We start from the raw sequence: 20,908 nt of genomic DNA on the forward strand, positions 1-20,908 counted from the left end.
TCAATGGTTTTCATATGTTAAGGTAACAAATATTTTCTTATAGACAATATATAGATGATAATTCTGAGGTTAGTATAATGCAATTTTCCATTAAGACATAAAATTTAGCAAATATTTTCTTTTGCTCTTAGGAAAAATGAATTCTAGTTTCCCCATATTAAGATACATTATTTTATTAGTACATGATGTGAATTATTATTCTTCAGTCTTTCCTGAAACTTGTTCAGCCCTGGAAAAATCTGTTTCATACTTCTTTTTGAGATTACTTAAATACATTCGTAAACTGTCTGGATCCAATTTAGAGTTTCGAGCAGTTTGAACAAGCCTAGTAGCTAGATGGTACACAGCTCTCTGTCTTTCCATCTCAGGGGTACTCCTTTGGTTTTGCTGTTATTGAAAAAATATAGATAAAAATTAAAATATGATTACTATGACTTTGTTTTAAAATTTTGGCAATTTTCTCTTTCTTTTCATAGAAATACAGAACCCAAAGGTAACTAATTCCCTTGGATAAGTCAGTTCCATTCAACTAGCAAAGAATGTACCAGAAAATATAAAGAAATATTGTTTTGAAAGAATAAAACTTTCCATGAGTATTTACTACTTTATGACAGATTCTTATATTCTTGAAAATCACTTTTCAATGAAAAAGAATCTGCTAAAAGGTAAATTTCTCACTCAACATAATCGATCATTGCTATGCAGTATTCATTTTAAATGTCACCCAGAGTACTACTCTGCTATCTCCTACTTTAATTCCCCAATAGATAAACTGGTAGACAGAATGGGTCAACAGTAAATTGCTTGTCTCTCAAGAGATTTCATATATAGAAACTGCTAGAGTCTAAGACATACATTGCCTGAGGAGTAAATTACATTTTGAAAATAAGTGCCATAAATAGCTACTTGAAATTATGCCAATTCTTAACAATCTATAGTTAGGATACCCAAGAAACAATGTTTAAAACAGGAATTTTCCAATATTTTAGAAGGCCTTTAGATATTCAGTCTTTGAATAGTACTTCAGGGATGGGAGTACAGCTGGAAAATTCTTCATCCACCTCATTTCCCGAGCTAGATAGAAGAATTAGCATTTTTGATCTTAACTGTTAATGTAAAGTCAGTGAATTTCCCTTTACTAAGGGAAATAAAATCCCTCTATCTCTTTCTCAATAGAAAGCAATTCAAGATATTTTTCTTCTTTCACTGTAAGAAAAATGAATCCAACTCCATGAGGTAAATTAAGATTATCATGTATTCACCTATTTGATACATTGAATGATCAACTATCAGTTTATTATCTAAATAATAAACACTGAATATCTATTATCATCTATATTCAGGCCCCAAACCTTGTGTTTATGTCTAAGGGGGATACAAAAATGTCTACCTGACATGACAATGGAACTCAAGAGGCTCAATGAAAGAGACATATTATACTGAAAGAGACATATTCATAAGCAACTGATTTAGGTAATTATGATAAGTCTCATGAGAGAGATTCAAAATTCAGAGGAAGGAGAACTCATTTCCAGCTCAGGTCAAGAAAAGCATAAGTAGGATGGAATATTTGAAATGACTCTTGATGGATAGAAGAACACAGAAGTAAGGGCATTCTGGATGGAGGAAACAGCTAGAGCAGACACATTAGAAATCCTGGTACACAGGTCAAAATGATGAAATGACTAGTAATTCAATGTGGCAGAAATGTAGGTTTTAGTTAAATTGAGAAATGTTATCTAAGGTTGGGGTAATAAACAAAGGAAGACCATAAAGCAGCAGTTAACAAATTTCAGTGTGTTTAAGAATCATCAGAAGACTGGTTAAAAATGTAAATTCCTAAGCCATAGGAAATCTTCAAAAATCTAGGATGGGCCCTGATATCACAGGTGATTCTAATGTAGGTAATTCTAAGACTGTATTTTGAGAAATAATCATAGAAAATGTTTAACAGTAGGGTAAGGAGTTTCACTTTAATTTGGTAAGAAACAACCAAAAGTTTCTGAACAGGGAAACATGATAAAAGTTACGCTTAAGAGACAATCTGGTGAGCGCTGTGAATTGTGTAAGACTGTTGAATCACAGACCTGTACCTCTGAAACAAATAATACATTATATGTTAAAAAAAAAAGAAGAAGAAGATAGTAGGAAGGGAGAAATGAAGGGGGGGAAATTGGAGGGGGAGATGAACCATGAGAGAGTATGGACTCTGAGAAACAAACTGAGAGTTCTAGAGGGGAGGGGGGTGGAGGATGGGTTAGCCTGGTGATGGGTATTAAAGAGGGAACGTATTGAATGGAGCACTGGGTGTTATATGCAAACAGTGAATCATGGAACACTACATCAAAAACTAATGATGTAATGTATGGTGATTAACATAACATAATAAAAAAAAGTAAACAATGCCAAAAAAAAAAAGACAATCTGGTAGATGTAGGTAGGATGGATTGAAAAAGAGAGTGAATCTACTGCATAGTCCTAATGACAGGTGATTAAGAAGGATTCAAAGATTATTCTAATGGGTCACTGGGAAATTTGGAAGCAAAGAAATGAGATTTTTCATATGATTAATTTTGGTCCTATGAAAGAGTGAAAACGTAAGTTGAGATTTCAAGAAGAAATATGGAGAAAAATATACAGATTCAAGGTCAAAAAGAAGTGAAAAGGGAAGCTAAGGAAAGGATGAGCTCACCAAGAATATAGTTCTAAACACAGAAGGAAGGGCAAAATCTTAGGAAAACTTTCATTTAATAAGTGGGAATGATAGAAAGCACTGGTCAAATACACAAAAATAAATTCAAAATGGATGAAAGACCTAAATGTGAAACAGGAAACCATCAAAATCCTAGAGAAGAACACAGGCAGCAGTCTCTTTGACCTGGGCTGCAGCAACTTCTTGCTAGACATGTCTTCAAAGGCAAGGGAAACAAAGGCAAAAATGAGCTACTGGGACTTCATTAGGATAAAAAGCTTCTGCACAGCCAAGGAAACAATCAACAAAACTAAAAGGCAGCCTACAGAATGGGAGAAGATATTTGCCAATGACATATCTGATAATAGGTCAACATCCAAAATCTATAAAGAACTTACTAAACTCAACACCAGAAAAACAAATAATCCAGTTAAGAATTGGGCAGAAGACATGAATAGACATTTCTCCAAAGAAGACAACCAGATGGCTAACAGACACATGAAAAGATGCTCAACATCACTCATCATCAGGGAAATACAAATCAAAACCACAATGAGATACCACCTCACACCAGTCAGAATGGCTAAAATTAACAACACAGGAAACAACAGATGTTGGCAAGGATGCAGAGAAAAGGGAATCCTCTTGCACTGTTGGTGGAAATGCAAACTGGTGCAGCCACTCTAGAAACAGTATGGAGGTTCCTCAAAAAGTTAAAAATAGAAGTACCCTATGACCCAGCAATTACACTACTAGGTATTTACCCAAGGGATACAAAAACACAGATTCGAAGGGCTACATGCATTATCAATAATAGCCAACTATGGAAAGAGCCCATATGTCCATCAACAGAAGAATGGATAAAGAAGAATTGGTATATATATATACAATGGAATATTACTCAGCCAAGAATGAAATCTTGCCATTTGCAAGATGGATGGATGGATTAAATCAGTCAGAGAAAGACAAATACCATACGATTTCACTCATATGTGGAATTAAAGAAACAAAACAAATGAATATATGGGAGGGAGGGGAAAAAAAGAGAAGGAAACAAACCATAAGAGACTAGTCACAATAGAGTACAAACTGACAGCTGATTGAGGGAGGTGGGGGCGGTGGGCTAGATGGGTGATGGGTATTAGGAGGGTGCTTGTTATAATGAGCACTGGGTATTGTATCTAAGTGATGAATCACTGAATTCTACTCCTGAAACCAATATTGAACTGTATAATTAACTAGAATTTAAATACAAATTTGAAAAAAAAAAGCACTGGTAAAGAAAGAAAAAAAAGGGTAATCAGAGGTAGGAAAATGAAGACATCCAGGTGAGGACAATTTCACAGTAGCCAAGACAGGGAAGAATTATGAAATGCTAAAGAAGGGTAGTATCAAATACCACGGAGAGACCAGGGAAGATGAGAAGTGAAAAAGAGGTCATAAGAGTTTATCATTAGTTGGTATTTTACAAAGAAAGTTTCAGTGGCATGATGACAAGATCTAGTTTGCAAGTGGAAAATGGAAGAAGTAGTTACTACTCTTAAGAAGTTGGCAGTAAAAAAAAAAAGAGAGAGAGAAATATCTTTTGAGAAGTAAGGAAATAAAGAAGGATTTCTTAGGAAAAACCTAAGCATATTCATAGGAAAAAGAAAAGCCAGTGAATAAACACTAAGGATGCAAAGAGAAGAATGGGAACAAGGGGTGCCTGGCTGGCTCAGTTGGTAGAGCATATGACTCTTGATCTCAGGGTTGTAAGCTCAAGCCCCACGTTCAGTATAGAAATTACTTTAAAAAAAATCTGAAAAAAAATGGAGCACCTGACTGGCTCAGTCAGTAGAACATGTGACTCTTGCCCTCAGGGTTGTGAGTTCGAGCACCATGTTGGGTGTAGAGTTTATTTAAAAAATAAAATCTTTTAAAAAAGAGAGAAAAAAAGAGAGAGAGAAGAAAGGAAACTTATGAAGTTATATCTTATTGGAGATGGAAAGAAGGTAGAAAAGTTAACCACAAATAAGTTGAAAGGTAATCTCTTCCTCTGAGATAGAAAGGAAGAGAACTGAGTGAAAAACAGAAATCCCAAAATAGAGTTTTTAAGGAGAAAAAGTTCAAGGATTCATCATGATAACCTCAAGTCTCTCAAAAAATATAGGAAGTGAATTTTCTGTAGAGTGAGGACATTGAGGGTTTAGGAAGAGTAGAAATGTTTTGAAAGAGTTAAAGAAACTATACAGATCAATAAAAGGGGAAAAAACTATCCAGTAAAATATTTGACTAAAGGTAGAATATATGAATTGACAGTAGATAAGATTAGCTTGTCTTGAATATATTTTGAGAATCATTATTAGGAAAGCCAAAGCCTGGAAGGCAACTGGAGAAGGCTTGCCATAATTGGAATTTGGCAAGATGAAGTCTGAGGAACTAGGTAATGAGAGAATCTTCAGAAGCACGACACAGCCAAAATTGTTGAAGAGATTCAAATGGAGGATTAGGCAAGTAAAGTCATATAGTCTAGAAGCTCAAGAGACTGAAGGGATACAATAAAAATTAAAAGCAGGTTAAGAAAGAGGGAAAGACAAAGGAAACCATTACTCTGAAGAAAATTTCATAATGCACCTAGCTTAGTTTACTGAACACACTGTGTTCTTAAAACATAAAGCAACCTTATATTAAAAAAAGACTTCCAAATTTTGAATCAACATGAGTTCAGAGATAAATCTACTGCTTCCTAGCAAAACACTTAACCTCTGTGAACCTCAGCTGTAAAAACAGAGTAAAAATAACAGCTTTATTATTAATCTTATATTAGAAAGACCTAACTACTTCATGAAGAGTTATGAGGCTTATATATGATAATGGATAAGAGTTTTAAAAACTATTTTAAAAGATATGAAAGTGTGCTGCATAGTAATTTTTGCATTTTTATTTATTTTTTAGAGAGAACAAACATGAGTGGGGTTGGGGGGAGAGGAAGAGAGAGAATCTTAAGCAGGCTCTATACCCAGCACAGAGCATAGAGCCCAACTCGGGGCTTGATCTCACGACCCTGAAATCACAACCTAAATCAAAATCAAGAGTCAGACACTTAACTGACTGAGCCACCCAGGCAATATGTGATTTTTATTTGTAATGCTTACTTTATATAGACTTATTTTCTCATCATAAAGTTAGTGTAGCATAAGTATTATAGGAACGGAACTGTTTAACCTTTGTCTACTATCTTATTAGTTGATTTGTTGGGAAAGGTTGAAATAGACCAAACCAAAAAAATTGTGAAAAATAAAAAAAGATTTGCCTTATTTAGAATTAGGTTTTTATTTAAATGTTTTAATTATTAATATTATTATATACTTAGATATAACACCATTATAAAAATGTACATTAAAAGTATTTTCTTGAATTGGAAAACCAATTCTTATTGCTAAGAAATTTCTTACCAAAATTTGTCTGGTAATTTGAGTTGTGATTTCTTTGGCATCCAAGACAATTGATGGTGGGAGTGATGACACTTCTGCAGCTTTTAATCCTAAAATTAATACAATGGGGCTTCAATGTTGTTATAGCAGGTATTATGTTTATTTTAAGCAGTAATAATCCTTTCTTCACAGATTTAGACTTCTATTCTACAGGCATTTCTGAACAACTTAGCAATTCTCAAAATTAAGTTTTCCAAAGTTCTGGATGACAATTTACCAATTATAAGATTTAATTACTTGTCCAAGACATATGACAAATTAGAATATCAATTAGCTCTCAAGATACATCTGAGACAGTCAGGAAAACATGATAGGGAAAAGAAAAGGGGTAACTAGAAAACTTAATAATAACAATGAAATTCCAACTACAAATGCAGTTGGTTAATAGAAGGTCAAAGAATATGAGCTTTGCAAGGGAGGAGAGATAACCCTAGTCACAGAGATAACCGTACAGCTGAATGTTCATCTGTCTAGTAGATCACCTCACAAGATATAACTATAGATGACTATTGCTCATGCAAATTCAAAGTACTATCTAGTATTCTCCCCTGAGCCTAATTTTGTTGTATAAATGCCACATAGGCTTTCCACTGTGTGCTAATAGTTTATTGTATGTACTATTTTAGAGGCAATAGAACAACACTAACACATTTACTGAGAAGTTACTAATTGGTAGGTACTATATTAAACAGTTCATACTTGATAATTCATTTAATCTTCATAATCCCTACATATATGGAAAATTATCCCCATTTACTAGATGAAATTAAAGCTTATAAAAATTAAATATCTGATACAAATTAAGTTATGCAGTTGATTTCTCATTTCAAATAGCAAAACAAAGATGCTTTCCCCCCCTCAAAGGGTCACATTCATAGCTAAAATAATTTTAGGAACTTATATGTATAGATCAATTAAAAATTTCTGAATTCACGAGATTTTATAATGTCACATAATGATTTAGATAGAAAATATCTAATCAAGTTTACAAGTATCATATGGTTTGATAATACATTCCCTTTTAAGACTTTAGATTATGAAGTTCCCTGCATCTGAAGAAAATAGATGTTACTGAAAAAGTATGTAAGAAATATACAATTTTCAATTCATTTATAACTTGCAAATATAAGCTAAATTACATTTTTCTAAGAATAGAAACTAATGCTTCTGGCACTTTCATGTGTTGTAATTCTACATAAGTACTGATTGATATAACTTTAAATATAAGCTTAATATACGTAAAATGTGAGCTTGACATAGAAAATACAGTCTTAGAGCATAAGCACTCAAAAGAATTCTTTGACAGGAAAAGCTGTTTAGATTGACAGCCAAGTAAAGGGGAGAAGAATTATGAGACTATGTAGTGTTTCAATAGATATTATATAGATATAATTTCCATATGCAATACCATAATTTTTTTCTTCTGTGAGTCCCTTACAAATTTTGTAGGTATACAAGATTGCTTCTTTATTTCTTGAAGTATTCTTTACATGCTGAACTTCAAAATGCATGTTTTCTACATTAGGATACAGGACCTCTATATGACATAGTTCCAGGAAATGTGTAGCAAACAGTGTAAATGCCTAGAATATATAATAATGAATGTCAGTATTTTTAAAATGAACTAGAAAAAAATTTTAGTTTGATTTCCCAAGTAGCTTGGCAGAGGTGTAGGAATGAAACTAATAATGGTCAATTCATTTCAAAATGTTTTGCAAATTTATATTCAATGAAAGAAACATGTTTATTAGTTTACACATCACATGTATGTTACATTATAGGAAAGAGAACAAATTTAAAAATAAAATCTTAAAAAAAATCTGAAGATATTCAAAAGATGAGGTTTACCAGAAATAAAGCTGTTAAATGAGGTAATCATTTATTAGAAAAGTAATCTACAAACAAAATCATAACAATTCCCTCAGCTTTTAAAAAAATTTTACTTTAAAAGCAGCTTCCCTCCATATAACTATTTTTTGGAAAGTGGAATCAATGGTTTGTCTTAGGTATTCGAAATCACAAAGGATTTTAGTTTTTAGATTTGCCTTGTGTTTGGGTTAGGTACTTAAAGGGAAGAAAGAAAAGATGGAGAATAATGTTTAGAACAATGATTCTCAAACTTTAGTAATCCCCTGGGGAGCTTGTTAAAGATGCAAATTCTTGGTACGTAGACCCCCAAAATTCTCAATCAGTAGTTGTAATGTGGAGTGCCAGGAAACTCCATTTTCTAGAAGTATTTTAGGTTATATTGATGCAAATGGTTCTAGTGACTTATGACCAGCACGTGGTTTCCAGTTGTGAGTTACTAAGCTAGACAGAGATTTGAATAATTGGTTATGTTCTTAAGATATTACCAGGAAAAAGTATAAATATGTGATTAATGGAAAAATAAAATGTTAAGACATTAAATAGAAAATATTTGGGCTGGCAAATGGCATCAACCATGTAAGGGGGATGGGAAGAGGTACAGGACAGAAAAATGAAAAAAACTCAACTACTTACTCAATAAATCAAAAGGGGTATAAAACCAAATTTATAAAGTAACAGAAAAATATTTAGAAGTCCAGTAAACTATTTAGAAGCTAAGGACCATGTTCATAAACATTAATGTCCTCAAAATTTATGTATCAAACCAACCTATTACTCTTCACTACTAGAAATAGAGTTGTTAGTATCTTTAAAACTAATCATATTAGAGGTGAGGTGGGGGCACCATGGTGCAGGGACTTGAATGCTGAGAGGATGCCAGTGGCTGTGGGGCCATACAGACAGTCCCAGCCAAGCTGCTTCAACCACGTGAAGATGGGCTTCATGATGGGCTATGCAGTGGGCATGGCAGCTGGGATGCTCTTGGGTACTTTTTCCTGTCTCAGGATTGGAATGTGGTGTTGGGAGCTGATGGGTGGCATCAGGAAAACCATGATGCAGAGTGGTGGCATCTTTAACATATTCGTGGCCATCAGGATGGGCATCCAATACTAATCAGGGCCATGGTTCCCCACTACATCTACCCTTCCCATCAGTCCCAGCCCATTTACTATAATAAAACCAGTCTTTGAGTTAAATAATAAAAACAAAATAAAATAAATCTAATCAAAGAGTCAATTCCAGAAACCCCAGAACCAATTCAGAAAACTCATCCTTAAAATTCTGTTGCTCTAGAACCACTCTCAATACCAAAATCTGTAATAGTCAGGCTTCTCCAGGGAAATAGAATTGGGTGTGTGTATGTGTGTGTAGAGAAAGAGAGAGAGAGAGAACTTGATTTATTATTAGGAATTGGCTCATATGATTATGGAGATTGAAGAATCCCCAGGTCTGCAATCAGCAAGCTGGAGACCCAGGAGAGCTGATGCTGTAGTTCCAGTCTGAGTCTAAAGGCCTGGGAACCAGGAGAGCAAATGTTGTCATTCCAGTCCAAATGCTGGCAGGCTCAAGATCCAAAAAGAGCTGATGTTTCAATTCTAGTCCAAAGGCAGGAAAAATGATTCTAGGTTGAAGGAAGTAACCCTCTCACTCCCAGTGGGGGCAGCTTTTTTGTTCTATTCAGGTATTCAACTGGGTCCCACTCAAAGCTGATTGAATGGGAGGAGCTGGAAGTCATGGAGGTAGAGCAGATGGGAGCCAGGGTGCCTATGCACATGTGAGCACGCTCCTGGTGTGCTCAGGCCCACTACAGTAAGAGCTGGAGGAGGCGCAGCATTGGGCACACTCTTCTGGCAGCCCTGGCGGTGTGCTGGAAGGCATGCCCTGATGTGGGCTCTAGGACACCATTCCTGAGCCTCCACTGTGACTGCGTCACTGCAGAAGCAGGTCAGCCCTACCAGACCCTAGTGAGCAACTAGAGAAGATGGGCACCTGACCCTGACCCCAAAGACTCACCCTTTGCCCTCCCTCTCCTTGGGGCTGTATTTATCCCCAGATTGTTCCAGGGGCCAGTTTCCTTACCTCCCAGGTCCCAGGCTGAAATTCCCAAATACATAGTATGCTAACAGAGGATCCTATTACCACTTGTCTTTCTCCCTGAGTCCTATGATATGATCTGTAAACTCAGGTTTGAAGTCAGAGAAAACTGTGATATCAATGGCACTATAACTCAGAGGGGTGAAGTATGCTGGAAGACAATCACAGACTGTGTGACTTACACAGAATCAGCCCAGAATCTGGATTACGGGGGGAAGCACGAGGCTACTGCGCCCTGTGTGTGAGGCTGTCCACTCACATTTGTTATCTCTGACCAAGGGGCAGTTTGAAATTCAATATACACCATCGCTGCAGTGGACAGCTTTTTCAGAGTTATTTCCTGAAATATTTGATGTTTTGGAAAGTCTTCAATCTCCTGATATTTCTTTTAGCTTAATGAAACTGACAGCGTGTCTAGAACAGACTTCGGGCAATATATTTTTACAGGATGGGAAGGAATGCCCCTTTTATTTTATTTTTAAGAGAGAGAGGGCGTACAACAGGGCGTGCGGGGGAGGAGAGTAGGGGCAGAGGGAGAGGGAAAGAATCCCAAGCACATGCGGGGCTCTACCCCAGGACCTTAAGATCATGACCTGAGCCAAAATCAAGTCAGATGCTCAATGACCCAGGTACCCCAGGAAAGCCCCTTTCTTTTGAGATCGGCTTGCATCTAAGGAGCTTGCTAGTATGTGGTAGACATACTAAAAGTCTTCACTGGATCTCCATGTGGACTCAATCTACATAATATCTTATGGCATGTGTTTGTGTCCCCTCAAGAAATCCCTCCAAACTACTGTTCAATGATGATACTGTTGACAGCAGTACTGGGTCAGCTGTTGAAGAGTTATTTGCAACAAACTAAATTTGCATTGGCACGCCGACCTTTCAGAGCTCTTACAAACCTTGAGGATTTGGCTCTTTTCCTGCTGTTACTTCTGAGGTACTTTCAGTATTAGAAGAAGTAATGAAGAAATACAGTGTTATATTAAAAGTCATGTTCCTATACTGAGAAGTTGCATTAATCAAGTTCAAGTCACACAGATTTGCCAGCTGTGCCATGTTGTTATTGACACAGCTAGAGACAGGACTTAGGAGAGTTTTGCCATTAACAAATGTCCACAAAGACTTTTGACTGTTGAGTCAACAGCTCTTTATACCACATGTGAAGAAATATTGGCAAAACACTTGAATGATGGTAAAAATCAATCAAATTCCTCTTTTCCTTGGAGAGCCTGCAATAGAATTTCTTTGGGATTTCCTGAACCATCAGGAGATTTCCCATATAAGAGATCATTTAAGCCATGGGGAAATCAGCTTATCTAAATTTCCAAAAGAAGCAACAAATCAGTAACTTGCATTTTCCATTGTACTTTTACTCAGATTCATTGACGAAGATCTGTTATCAATGGTTAAGGAAAAAGCAGTAATAAAATCATTGGTTGGTCTTGCAGAAGGCTACAGTGTTCCCTTCCACCCAGTTTCTCAACTTAAAAAAAACTTTCTGAGCTGTGAGAAGAGCATCATAAGGGTTTGGTCCCTCCTGCCTTTGACTGAAGAAGCTGAGGAGGCAGCCAAATTAGAAGTAATTCTGAAACAAATGCTTGCAGCTCTTTACAAAAATCATATATGATGGGGCACCTGGGTGGCTTAGTCATTAAGTGTCTGCCTTCAGCTTGGGTCATGGTCTCAGGATCCTGGGATCGAGCCCCGTGTCGGGCTCCCTGCTCAGCGGGAGGCCTGCTTCTCCCTCTCCCGCTCCCCCTGCTTGTGTTCCCTCTCTCACTGTCTCTCTCTGTCAAATAAATAAATAACATCTTTTTAAAAAAATCATGTTTGAGCTGCATTACCACCTACCTGAGAATCACTGTGTTGTTAGTGACTTGGGACAATTTTCCTGCTGAGAAGTGGCCCCAGGTAATCTGTGAACTCTGTGGCACCCCCATCCTAACTCTGTTCTGTCCCAGAACCATTCTGGAAGTGCTCATCATGCTTCGAAACATCAGCACACATTGCACCCGCATGTCCAGCCAGGTTGCTGCCTCCATGGAGTTGAGACACTAGCAATGGGTAGACAGAATGTTGTGTTCCAGGCAAAGGAAGTAGTATTAAGTTTCTGTCTCCTGTGCTTTACCCAATTTTATCACAGATTGTACTGGAATTGGTCAACATTCATGTGGTTCATGGAAAAAAGTCTTATGAGTATCTAAAGTTCTTAAAGTTGTTCTTGCAGTACGCAGAGAACCTGGTGGCTTACATCAGCCAACAGAAGAACAAATGGAACAAAACTATCAATCTTACATGGACAGCCACGTTGAAAATTTGACTTTTAGGAAGAAGAAACAAAAGTTAATACATTTAGCCAAGAAATCCACAAGTAAAAGAGTCTTATGAATAAGTCAAGATGCTTTTGGCTACATCCAAAAACCTAGCCTGAATAGGCTTTACCAACATGGAAATTGAAAATCCAAACGTAGGGTGGATTCCAAGGTCTGTGTGACAAAGGATCAAGTTCCATTTCTCTGTAGCCTTCTCATTTGCTGTTCCTGAGTTTGTGTGGACCTCAGGCTGGGTCCTCAAGTGGCCACAGCAGTTTGGTCCCTCCACCATGACATAGTGTCCAGAGGAAGGGGAAATTTTCACCTGGTTGTCACCCAGAAAGTTCTTGAAAACTGTCACTGTGGCCAGGACCCTCCTCCTGTACTCACTGGCCAGCCTGGGGAGGCATACACTCCTGAGCCACCACTGGGGCATGGAGAGAGCTTGGATCAGTCTGGGCTCATCCCTGAAACTGAGAATAAGATTGGATGATCTAGATCCCATGGGACAGAGTTGAAGAGGAACAGCTCCTAGAAGGTATGGTGGGCAGACATGGTGCCAGGCAGCAGGTTTGCTGGTCAGTGTGTAGCCAGGAAAGCAGGAGCCCTGGCACATGTCTGGATATGGAGGGTTATGTATGGGAGCAGGGAGAGCTAGAGGAGTGAGGGTCAGGGATGCAGCTGCCTCAGTCCAGCTCGGAGAGCCAAAGTCTGTGATTCTCAAGAGCTCACTGGACCACTGCAATTGTCTAGAACATCTGGGAAGGCCCTGACATCTGTCTCAGATGGCAGCAACAAAGCCAGCAGCTCTCAGGAATCCCTCTGAGGCTGTCCTGGACCCCAGGACTGTGTATGTGCTTGGCTGCACACAGTGAATTATGGCCCCTTCTCCACCTTCCAAACCTCCCTGGCAGGTTCTAGCCCACAGCCCTCCAAGGAAGCACATTCACCATGTGTGTTTCTGGCTTCTCTGCTGTCAGAGGACAGTGCCAAGGAGACCTCAAAGGGAAGGGGTAGCGCTGTGGGATGACAGACATTCCAGCACATTCCAAACATCCCTTTGCCAACTCAACACTCACCACCCCCTATTAAACTAAACTCTTGGGTAAAAACAGAGCACCAAGCTTCTGCCCCTGTGATGTAGCATTCTCTCATGCAAGCATAGACCCCCATTCTCACATGTCGTGTTTCTGCTCCTGGGACATGTTCTTTGGCAGTGTCTCCCTTGGACTCTAATTTATATGATGATTTATAGGATTAATTACTCTTAACCCTTCTTTTGTTGGAGCTGGAATGCAATAGAGGAAATAAAAGAACTGATATTTACCAAGCCCATGAAAACAAACAAACAAACAAACAAACAAACAAACAAAAAAACTGATTGGATGGGACCCACCCCCACTAGGGAGGGCAATCTGCTTTACTTAGTCTACCAGTTCAAATACAAATCTCATTCAGAAACCCTCATAGATGCACCCAAAATACTGCTTGACCTAATGTCCAGTACTCTGTAGTCCAGTCAGGCTGACATATAAAATTAACTATCACAGATACTAATTAGCTTTTAATCCTAACAAGTAATATATATATCTTATTTTTAGGAGAAATTCTGATCAACTGACATAGGTTCAGTATTACAAAGACTAATGTTATCTCTTAACATTATTTTTGATTTATCACATACCTATCACAAAAATAAGATTTTTCTTTCTTTATAGTAAATTATGGACTGTCATTTAAGGTAAAGAACATCATCTTAGGGATATTTCAAGGTACTTTAAATATGGAAAAATATTTTTAAGTTTTTTCATACCTGTATAATATTCTGAGTGATCATCTAAAGAGATATTTGACAAATTAGCTTAATAATAGAACAAAAATCATAGTCTGTTTTACTTGATTTGTGAAAACCTGTTTTCTTTAAAGGAATGAAATCTTAGTCGGGTAAGTAAAATAATTTTCCATAAAGTGACCTCGGATGCCTAGTTTTTCACTTCATGCTGTGACATCACAGTCAATGTTATTATCAGTCGAGACAATTATTGAAATGCTTTCATGTTTTGACTTTTAATTTGATTAAATTAAAGCCAAGTGACTACTTTTGATATTATTTGTATTTCTTGATTTCCTTCTTTCCTTGTCTACATCATGACTATCATACTAGCTGTTCCTGTTTCCATCAGAAATGAATGAAGAAAAATATAAATGCTATGGTACACTTTTATTACCTAAAATTGTTTAAGGAGCTATTTGTAGGTACCTGTAAAATCCAGTCATGATAAATATACAAAGGATACATAAGGGGCGCCTGGGTGGCTCAGTTAGTTGAGCATTGGACTTTTGGTTTCCACTCGGGTCATGATCTCACAGCTGTGAGATCAAGCCCCATATAACAGTTCTGTGCTCAGCGGGGAGTCTGCAGGAGATTTCTCTCTCCCTCTCCCTCTCCCTTTCCCTCTCTTCCCCTCCTCTGCTCAGGAGTGTGTGAGCTCTCTCTCGCCCTCTCTCTCTCAAATAAATCTTTAAGAAAAAAAGGACTCAAAATTAATACACTTAAAAGAATAGAGAAGAATACCTTTAAGTTCAGCAGATATTCACAAACAGCATAACAAATGCCAATACCTTCTTCTGTATTAGTACCTCTGCCAAGTTCATCAATTAATATGAGTGATTTGTTATTAGCATTATGTAGAATATAAGCTATCTGAAAAATATAATTTTAATATTATTTATTGTAACCAAACAGCTGTCATTACCATTTTAAAAAATGCGGAAAAATCCAGTCTCTTTATTAGTTCATCCGAAACGTATTTTTATAAAGATATCGTGCTGAGTAGAAACTAACACATTGCTTTTCTTCTAAAAATTCTCATGACTAATAATTTCAGTAGAACAGCTGATATGTATATAAATAGACACATGAATATGTGTATGAGACAACAAAGAGAAAATAACCATTATCTAAAATAGTAATGTTTTAGATACAGTGAAATAAAACTAAGCAATGAATTAAATGTTTAAATAATGCACAAAGATGGTCATTTTCTTCTCCACAAATGACTAATCAATTGTCATAAAATACTCAAAACTATTTCTCAAGTTTATTTTAACATAGATAGCCAGTAAACATAGAAAAAAAAATGAGGGAAAAGTATCCAAGTCCATTGATTCCTATTTAAACAAATAAATGTAAATCCACGCGCCACAAAGACCAAGACTTTAATTGACAGAAATCCTCCTTCCCCACTGAAGAGTATTAGCCTCTTTCCCAAAAATTATAATTACACCCACATTATGTACTGACACAATAGTAAATGTTATGGCCTTTTACCTTTCTATAGGACTAAGCTTCTTGAGAGCTGGGACCATTTAAAAATACACCTCGAGCACCTAGTACATTGCTATATTCTCCCACAGATACTCAATACATACTAAATAATTATGTAAAAGTCACATACAGTAGCACAGATAATAACTATTCTCCCCCTATTTATGAAAATTATCCAACTCTACAGTGATCCATTAATTCCTACCTCCTGAAGATAGCTCAAGAGCTATACTGAATACCTTTAGCCCTTCAAGTCTATTTGATATTTGCTCAGATCAGAAAAAGGTGATGACACATACTTTGTTACAGAAAGTGAAAATTCTAAAGGGGCACACAAGAGGATGATTTTTAAAAGCATTCTAACACAGTGATCTATTATTTTAAAATCAAACCTAATAAGAGCAATAGATACAATGCAAAATGGTCCTGAACAGGTCATTGTTTTCTGACAGTCTTTTATATATCCCATACAAAAACATGAAATTATGTTTTTTGTTCAATACTAGCTTTTTCTTTAAAACTGTTTTTTTCAATAAAACCTTCTCTTCCATTTCCACATAAGACAGAATTAGAAGCTGTCTTTGACTGCCCTCTGGCTCTTGTAGAGGAATATAAGCACATCTGCATGTTTTAGAATAAGGATATTTTCATACATAGTAATTGACCATTAGTGGAAGAATTTAACATATGTTTAACATAAGGAAACGTTAGTTTGGGTACCTCTTTCATTTCCTTCATGAATGTTGATGAATTTGTTTCAATATCATCGTCAGTACTGATTCTTGTAAATATCTGTTCAGCAATTCTAAAGGAAGAATATTCTGCTGGAACATATGATCCTGTAAAATATAAAGTAAACGTAAATTGAGGTGCCACCCCCCACCCCTCCTCCAGCGGCTGCCTGGCGCGCAGCAACCCAGCCCCCTCCTCCTCGGATGTGGCTGGAGCTTGAGGCGCGCAGGGCCAGAGACGCCGCAGACCCGGGACCCGGGACCCGGAGCAGCTCGGAGGCGGTGAATAATATCTCTTCAAGTCTGCAATAAAAAATGGCCTCCAATAAAACTACATTGCAAAAAATAGGAAAGAAACAAAATGGAAAGAGTAAAAAAGTAGAAGAGGCAGAGCCTGAAGAATTTGTGGTGGAAAAAGTACTGGACCGACATGTAGTGAATGGGAAGGTAGAGTATTTCCTGAAGTGGAAGGGATCTACAGATGCTGACAATACTTGGGAACCTGAAGAAAATTTAGATTGTTCAGAGTTAATTGAAGCATTTCTTAATTCTCAAAAAGCTGGTAAAGAAAAAGATGGTACAAAAAGAAAATCTTTATCTGACAGTGAATCTGATGATAGCAAATCAAAGAAGAAAAGAGATGCTGCTGATAAACCAAGAGGCTTTGCCAGAGGTCTTGATCCTGAACGAATAATTGGTGCCAAGGACAGCAGTGGAGAATTAATGTTTCTCATGAAGTGGAAAGATTCAGATGAGGCAGACTTGGTGCTGGCAAAAGAGGCAAATATGAAGTGTCCTCAGATTGTAATTGCTTTTTATGAAGAGAGACTAACTTGGCATTCTTGTCCAGAAGATGAAGCTCAATAATTGTTTGCATTGCTTTTTATATATATATATATATATATAAAATCCGGGTCTTTGTTTTTTGATTTATTAGTGTGAAGAAATAACATTCTAATGAAAATCAAGTTCGATATGTTTGTTTTGAAGTAGTATTGGGGGAGTTGTTGGGGTTTTTTTTTGCATCTATAGCACTGGTTACTTTGAACAAATAAAAGCTTTCTGTAGTTGCTTCCTTTATCAGAAAAAAAATATTTGAGACCATGGTATATTATCCCCCTGCATTAGAGAACACCTTTTCTAAATGCTGGGGGAAATCTCATAGTCGTTACTCAGTCAAGAATTTGTGTTTAATTCCTATATGCCTAAGGACCATTCTGGATTTTTTGTTTATTTAGGGGGTTTTTGTGTGTATACTTAAAATACATACATAAATGGTTTTCGTTTTTTAACATTCACCAAAACAAAAACAGCATTTATAACCATGGATAAGCCCGTGTTTCTGGGATGCTATCATTTTAAGCAACTTAAGAAGTAAATCACTTAAAGTTAAACTGAAGTTTTTCCTGAAGCCTTAACCTTTCAGATTTTTAAATTGGACAATTTAAAAGCAGCCATATCAGAATCTGTATTCATATCTACAGTCATAAATGCAAGTTCATTTGTAAGATCCCTGAAAGGAAAATTTTATCACCACCAACAACCTCCCCACCCAAATGACAAAACTAGACAAGTCCTGGTGTGTTTTAATTAGGTAAGCAAAACTTAGTTAAATGGACATTTAAAGGTTCCTTCTAGTGAACCATTCCTTTTCAAGAAGTTGAAATCTCTGTGCTGTATTGACTAAAAGATCATGATTCATGGAATGTCTAAGACTTTGTTCATGGAAACCTAATCATAATCAGATGGTTAGAGATGTTGGCAATTTAGCACCTGTTGGAATAAATGGGTGGACAGACTTTTATAATCCAAATTCTTAACCTGCATGTATTTTCTTTACCCCAACTCGTTCCTGACATGTAGGCTCAGTCTTCTCAGTATTTGAGTTACTGGTTCAGCAGAAACCAGGAAAAACAGTAACTTTGTAGTCAGAATGTTATCCAACTGTATTATTTACTTTATTGTAAATACTGGTAAACAGTGGTCAATAAATAGTTTTATATTAAAAAAACGTAAATTGAAATGCTTTTATAAAATGTAAGTACTAATATTTTGCACTTTTCACCAACTCAGATTATTTATTAACCTAGCTAAGGATTATGTAGTGGAAAGATCACTGGATATACAGTTAGACAACATGGCCCCAGCTCTGTCACTTACCATATATCCTTGGGCAGCAATTAGACTCTCCCAGTCTCATCTTTCTCACGTATAAACGTAAGACAGCATAAATTCAAGTACATTAGAAAGATTATAAACTTCACAAAAATGTTAAATAATACAGTTATATAAAAAAATTCAAAATAGGAAAATTTGGAGGAAATGATTATGAAGCTCAAGTTGATAAAATTGTTACAGAAAGAAGTATTAGGAAATATCTGTTATTAGAAATGTATAGAAATACCCAGAATTAGAATGAAAGCAAGACATTTAATTTTTTTTAAAGGTGAGTTTTCATCCCTGAGACTTTTTCTGCCTGAGAATTTATCATGCTAAATAATCTAAAATATTCACCTTTTGAAAGCAAATCAATCTGATTAATGCAACTACCTCTATATGGAATGGGACATAAAAGGCATTCTAAAATCATAAAAGGATAAAAATATACAAATAGTTGAATGGGAAAAGTATCAAGCATATAGAACAAAATGGTGAAATAAAGGGAGTGAAGAAACAAACTCCTGATTATTCCATGATTTAAAACCAAGATAAGGATGAAGAATAGCATCAATCTCTAAGGAAAAAGGACTAGCAGGAAAAGAAGGCAAAAGTCAGGATAATACTAACAAAAATAAAAGTAACAATAATAACAATAGAGACAGAGAGACAAACCAAGAAACAGACTTTTAACTATAGAGAACAAATTGGTGGTTGCCAGAGGGGAGGTGGGTGAAGGGGTGGGTAAAATAGGTGAAGGGGATTAAGAGCACACTTATCATGATGAGCTCTGAGCAGTGTATAGAATTGTTGAATAACTATACTGTACACCTGAAACTTATAGAGCACTGTATGTCATCTATACCGGAATTAAAATTGAAAACAATAAAAAATAAATAAATAAATAACAATAGTAATTATAATGATCGCACCTCAAAAGCAGATCTCTTAAATACAACTTTCTCACAGGATTTCTGGAAGGATTAAATGGGAAAATAAATGTGAAAGTACCAAGGAGAGGATATAGCATACATGGTATATGTTCATACTTTCTCCTTAGTCCATTTGTATTTACCTCCACCAAAAAGGCTAACATTCTTAGGTCTAAAAATTACTACAGAAGCTCCCCACTGATATTTTGCTTCTGGTCTGGCTCTCTTCCAACAATACATCAGCCAGAATGATCTATGTGAAAGGCAAATCCAATCATGTGATTCTCTTACTTAAATTTCAATAGTTCCCTACAGATTTCTGGATAAAGTTTAATCTCTTCAGTGAGTACCTAAGACCCTTCATGATTTGGCTCTTGCCCAGTCTCTAGCTTTATATCCTACACTCCTCACAGCTACTGTTTGCTCTACAAAGGAATCTGGACTTCTTGTACTTCCTTGGGCACATCATACTGTTTTTTTTTTGTTTTGTTTTTTTGCTTTAGAATATGTTCTTACCTCTGCCTGGAAAGTCTCTTTCTTTCTCATACCTTTCCCTACATCCATAGTATTTTACATACATTATTCTCACTTAATCTTTACAACAATTCTTAGAATTAGGTACTATTAGAATTTTCATTTACAGATAAGAAAACCAAGGAAGTTAAGTGATTTGCCTTAGATCACAGAGCTAGTAACTAGACAAGCTAGGTCTAGCTCCAAAGCCTATGTTCTTTATTTCCACGCCTTTCAAATTTGTTTCCTTTATGATCAAATTATATGAGATACTGTATATACTTTTGGGTATTTTAGAGGTTTAAAATAAGTGATGGGAAGTAGAATAATTTTCCTCTAATATTTGAGGGGCTATCATCAAAAGAGATTAATATAAGAATTAGGACTAATGAATAGAAGTTATAGAAAATCAGATTTCAAGTCAGTATAATGAATGCTCTAACAATTACAGATGTCCAACAATTGCACAGCCTGTTTTTTTAAAGGACAGTGCTCCTCATAACTATTCAAATAGAAATAAAATTATCACATATGAATCAGTTTCTTTATAAAAGGAGGGAAATTAGCTAAGACATCCCTTTCATTGCAATACAACTATAAACCCAATATTTACTCTTCACTATTCACCTCTGATTTTCTTTCCCAGTAGTAAGGATAAATCCGTACTGTATCACCAGTATTATTATTGCTGTATTCTCCTTACAATTTATTACATTAGGCCAGGGTTTCTCAACCACCACACTAACATCTTGGGCTGGATAATCTTTCTTACATGTGTCAGGGGGAGGGAAGAATGTCTTGTGC

General features: G+C 36.3%; 2 protein-coding genes and 2 pseudogenes across 4 annotated transcripts in view; 3 read left to right on the forward strand and 1 right to left on the reverse strand.

Moving 5' to 3' along the window:
- Positions 1–20,908, reverse strand: part of MSH4 (mutS homolog 4) — a 98,157-nt gene continuing 77,249 nt past the window's right edge. For all 3 annotated transcript variants that reach the window (XM_025872040.2, XM_073896494.1, XM_073896493.1), the window contains 5 exons: positions 16,492–16,610; positions 15,019–15,147; positions 7,574–7,748; positions 6,127–6,215; positions 1–387 (listed from right to left, as the gene is read on the reverse strand). In XM_025872040.2, coding sequence (XP_025727825.2) covers positions 196–387; positions 6,127–6,215; positions 7,574–7,748; positions 15,019–15,147; positions 16,492–16,610 — 704 coding nt within the window. In that variant the 3' untranslated portion in view covers positions 1–195. The remainder of the gene's footprint in view (positions 388–6,126; positions 6,216–7,573; positions 7,749–15,018; positions 15,148–16,491; positions 16,611–20,908) is intronic.
- Positions 8,879–9,306, forward strand: LOC112824255 (reactive oxygen species modulator 1-like). Its single transcript, XM_025872060.2, has one exon. The coding sequence runs from the start codon at positions 8,908–8,910 to the stop codon at positions 9,145–9,147; it is 240 nt and encodes a 79-aa protein (XP_025727845.1). The 5' UTR covers positions 8,879–8,907; the 3' UTR covers positions 9,148–9,306.
- On the forward strand, positions 10,169–12,519 carry LOC112824227 (endoplasmic reticulum membrane-associated RNA degradation protein-like; annotated as a pseudogene).
- On the forward strand, positions 16,758–17,584 carry LOC112824249 (chromobox protein homolog 3 pseudogene; annotated as a pseudogene).

The sequence above is a fragment of the Callorhinus ursinus genome, unplaced genomic scaffold (genome assembly GCF_003265705.2).
Source record: "Callorhinus ursinus isolate GAN/ISIS: 27379988/994484 unplaced genomic scaffold, GSC_fseal_2.0 scaffold9, whole genome shotgun sequence".
In the NCBI taxonomy this organism is placed as follows: Eukaryota; Metazoa; Chordata; class Mammalia; order Carnivora; family Otariidae; genus Callorhinus; species Callorhinus ursinus.

Coding starts and splice junctions, on each gene's coding strand:
- LOC112824255 (XM_025872060.2), top strand. CDS start 8,908: ATGCCAGTGGCTGTGGGGCCATACAGACAGTCCCAGCCAAGCTGCTTC.